The sequence below is a fragment of the Glycine max genome, chromosome 19 (assembly GCF_000004515.6).
Source record: "Glycine max cultivar Williams 82 chromosome 19, Glycine_max_v4.0, whole genome shotgun sequence".
Taxonomy (NCBI): Eukaryota; Viridiplantae; Streptophyta; class Magnoliopsida; order Fabales; family Fabaceae; genus Glycine; species Glycine max.
In genome coordinates, this window is record NC_038255.2 from 20182381 (window position 1) to 20186783 (window position 4403).

Genomic DNA, 4403 nt, shown 5'->3' on the forward strand with positions numbered 1-4403 from the left:
GTATTTAAACAAACCATCTCTTCGTAGCTGCATGCATTAATTTATGTGGTCACACCTCCAAATCTTGGTATCACTACCATTAGACTTTCCAGCATCAAGGATCACGACAATTCCTAGTTTTTGCCAACGAAATCCATAATGTACTGTGGACCACAACCTAATAGATGGCATTTTCAAGTAGAGTTGAGCACAACATATATTTTACAAAGCACAGGACTTTGCTGGCGTTGAACTCCCCTGATGCCACTTTACAAAACAACTTCCATATCTCTTATTCCATTCATAACCACAATAAAAGCTACACGAGAATCATGATAGATGACCGAATAGGGGGAAAACTTTATTTCTACGAAAAGGTTTCACCACATCTATATTCCTATTCAATCATCATTTAGAGTCGCAGCTACACCAGAATTAAAGTATTTCACACAACATGACAGAAATGAAAACATTATACCTTTGATCCTTAAAGCTGTTTGTTCACCACTATAAAAAGGACAGAAGATCTAAAAAAGGATGTTGGTGTCTATACAGCCTATGCATACAACAGGTCACATATCCTACACAACAAACCGATATGAGTAATTTTACCTCTTAACTAAAGCTAGGCTCAGAAATGAGACAAATAAATTGATTCTCAGATAAAGACAGTCCGCTAAATGGAAATGACATATCATAAACCTACCCTGATTACTAGCTAAATAATTGCTAGTATGTATTCCATGCGTTATTTAGGAAGAAGATTCAACCATTCTGTTCACATCCTCCAAAAGCTGTTTCATCTCACTCTCTAATTTTGTCTTGATATCAGGTAATTTAGCATCCGATGCTTCTAGCATTGATGTCAGACCCTGAAGTTTTTCCTTTATGTAGTTCAATTTGGATGCTTCACCACCTGGTGACAATGAAGCAGATGGCTTGGCTGGAGTCTTGTCTTTCTTCTTTGTTGAAGAAGCTTTAAACTTGGATTTTTCAGACTTGGAACCAGCAGAAAGATACTCAAGTCTGAAAGAGGCTTCGGAAGAGCCAAAGGGGTTCATGTTCTGTGAATGGCTCAAGGCCTTTTCAGCATCAGAGGCTTTCAGGAAGAACACACGAGCAGTGCAATCACTAGAGAGCATAGATGTTTCTGATTCATTCAGAGCTCCAAACTTACCATACAGTGTGGTAAGATCCGAATTTGAAGGCAGAGAGGATCCTGGCCCAAATGAGATGAAAAGGGAAGCACCTGAAGCTTTTTTATCAATCCCCTTCTTGCCAGTCTTAGCTGCAGCAGATTGCTTCTCTTTAGGCAAACTTGAAGTTGTCTCATTCTTTCTTCTCTTCTTTGGCTCCGAATCATTATTAGCTGATTTTTTATCAGATTGTATTTGATCTTTCCTCAAAATCCCCAGATCAGATTCTGGCTTCTTTCCCTTCTTGCTAGGTTTATGCTTCTTGTATATTTTGTAGTAGGATCCTTGGCGATATAACGAGCTTCTGTAGATAAAAATAAAGTCCACAATTCTTTCAAGAGAATTGATATTCATTGGAGTTTGTGGATTAATAGCTGCATAACAGACTTCAGACAGAACTTCCCCTGATGGAACCTGGATTTTTGTTGTATCAATAGTCTTGTTCTCATCATATTCTGGTGTTCGGTAATTTGAGCTATCAGGAAGGTCCTGGTCTATGACAAGTTCCTTCGAAACATTCTCCTGAAATGGCTCATCATTCAACTTCAAAGGTACAGGGGACTTCAGAAGTTGATCAGAAGCTCTGGTCAGTGGCTCTGATTGCTGATCTTTGCCAGAAACTTTAGGGGATTCTGTTTCCCTCTCTCCTTTCCTCTGCTCTCTGGCTGGAATAGCAAAAGGAGGGGACAGGTACTTGCTTTTCTTCCTTTCTCTTGACAAAGAACCCTTCCCATTTTTTACTTTGGCCTTTCCTTCATGATCAGTTTCCTTTTTGCTCCCACTACTAGTGTTTCCAATACCAAAAGATTTTTTCTTCTTTTTCAACTGCGCCAATGTTCCATTGTCACCATCCTCTTTGCCCCAACTACCACCATCATTTTCAGCACCTGCCGCATTTCTATCAGTATTTAGGAACAACCCTTTTCTCTTCTGCACAGATTTAGATGCCATTGTATCCTCACTGCCTTTCCTCTTCTTTCTAACAGACACTTTTTCAGTTGCATCTCCTTGCTTATTTTTGGTATTGGCATCTTTGTCCTCTCCCATAATTTCAGCAATGCTTTTCTGCTTAATCCTATGATTCAATCTATTTCCTGAAATCCCATGTGAATGACTCAATTCACCAGATTTTGGGCTCATTGGCATTGTAGAGTACTCCTCTTCAAATGGCCCATGTGCAGGTGCTTCCACTGCACACTCACTGCTGCCTACATTCACTGTTCTATCCCTTAAACTATCTTCAAGTCTAGGAACTGGCTGGGGCACCTCATACATAGGTAATCTATAACCTCCTCTTGATAGATAAAAGGCTGAAAGCCGAGCCTTCAATATTTCCAGCTCCAGAATATTAGCAATGGAAATAATTTTGGCAATTTGTTTTAGTTGAGAAAGTAATTCTGCTGGATCAATCAGAACATCAGAAAGTTTCTCTATACCGTTTTCAGGTATAAGAATTCCCTCCTTGACACCAGAATTGGCCGCCAATGGCCGAACAAATTCAGAGCTAGTTTTATCCGCAGCACATGAAGAACTCATCTTCAAATTCAAAAGCCTTCCAACCTCGCTTACAGCTTCATGTACAGCATTGACAAAAGCCCGAGAGCTACTCTGCTTCACCATATCCTTAAAGTTATCCTCAAAAGGCTTCAATTGCGAAGGATGGCACCAAGCAAAGGTTCCATCCCCAAAGTAAGCCACAAGTAGTCTATTCTTTTGTCTCAGTTTCAAAGCAAGATCAGAAGCATCGGAAGGGTCATAAATCCTGCCAGGCCACCAGGGATGACTCTTAATTTTGCCCCAAACAAAATCACCAACCGAAAACCTGCCACATCCTTCATCACCCAAATCTTCCATTTCCACATCCTTGTTTTCACTTGTATCAGCAATTGAAACATCCATAGTCACGGTTTTCCCATTTCGATCATCCTCGCCCTCAATTTTCTTCCAATCTCTTTTGCCTCCTTCCACTCCAACCTCAAAAGAACCACCCTCAGGGTTCAACTTCCCAGCACTCTCAGTCTCACCACCATAGGAAAACATTAAGTTCCTACCACTCTCTCTCATTTTCAACAAAGAGGAGACCCCATTCATCTCAGAATCAGCCAGACCTACACAACCATCCTCCAGTTCCCTCCCCTCAAAACCCTTCTCATCGGAAACCTTGGTCTCAGAGACCCTGCTCTTCCCCATTTCAACAACCCCACCATCACCAGAACCTTGGTTTTCTGAAGCCCCATTTTTCAAAGCACACAGAGCTTCCCTGAGCTCATTCTTGTCATTCTCTGGAGAAGGCGATGAACACCCAGATGGCTCCTTTGATCGAGCCTCCACCGTACCCATCACACAAAGAAATTTTCTTTTCTCGAGAAAATCAACCTAGGCTGCAACAAAAAAGCAAGAAAATCAACACATCCTAGGGTTTTTGTTTAGGTTCCATGAATGAACGGAAGTAAGTAAAAAGAAAAAAAAATAAAGATAATCAGAATATGGGGATTTAAAATATTGACCATTAATTAAAAAATTGACACTGATATAATAAAATTTTATGTGTGCAAAAAAGAATCAATTATCAGAGGACATAATTCTATAAGAGGAAATCGATGCAGCAATACCTGAGAGAACCAAGAAAACTAGGGTTCCAAGAAGCTTACTTTGTGTGCTTTGAAGCAACCCTCAAATCAAAACCATTGACTTAAGAATCTGATCGGATTGACGTTCAAGAAGAAGAATGTGATTTTAGGACAACACGTAAATATTAGTATTTTTTAGTAATTTTATTAATATTATAGTATTTTTGTTAATAAAAACCGAAGATGCAATCACAATCAGAGTCACGGAGAGAGGGAGATACAAAGCAATTTCTCGAACGTGAATTTGCATATGTCGCGAGATAACAACAACGTTTCATTTCCTCTTGATGGTATTTTGTTTTCAAGCGGTGGAAAAAAGTGAAACTGGCTCGGCGATATTTAACATTTTGAATTTTTTTTTACTATGTTCTTAAAGGACAACAACACCCAGTCACCCACTTGCTCGAGTAAGATGCTGTGCATACTCGCTTTCCTTTCGTGCCGTATTTCTCGGTTTTTCTTTGAGAGTATTTATTTTTTTTTATCATCCTAATTAGCACATTTGATTTCTCGTGACATCTTCAAGTTTTTCAAAACTTCAATATTTGGATCTAGGACTAATCTTCATTCGAGAGAACTTCAACAATTAAAAGAATTA

At 39.4% G+C, this 4403-nt stretch overlaps 1 protein-coding gene across 3 annotated transcripts; it reads right to left on the reverse strand.

Moving 5' to 3' along the window:
- Positions 1-439: 439 nt before the first annotated feature.
- LOC102668257 (uncharacterized) lies at positions 440-4112 on the reverse strand. 3 transcript variants are annotated; one of them, XM_006603990.4, is made up of 2 exons: positions 3788-4112; positions 440-3556 (listed from the first exon to the last, which is right to left on the reverse strand). In XM_006603990.4, the coding sequence occupies exon 2, from the start codon at positions 3513-3515 to the stop codon at positions 732-734; it is 2784 nt and encodes a 927-aa protein (XP_006604053.1). In that variant the 5' UTR covers positions 3516-3556; positions 3788-4112; the 3' UTR covers positions 440-731. The 3 variants fall into 3 exon arrangements, with proteins under 3 accessions (XP_006604053.1, XP_014627371.1, XP_006604054.1); XM_014771885.3 differs by having other exon boundaries at positions 440-3551; positions 3788-4048; XM_006603991.4 differs by having other exon boundaries at positions 3827-4047.
- Between the last annotated feature and the right edge of the window lie 291 nt (positions 4113-4403).

Coding starts and splice junctions, on each gene's coding strand:
- LOC102668257 (XM_006603990.4), bottom strand. CDS start 3,515: ATGGGTACGGTGGAGGCTCGATCAAAGGAGCCATCTGGGTGTTCATCG.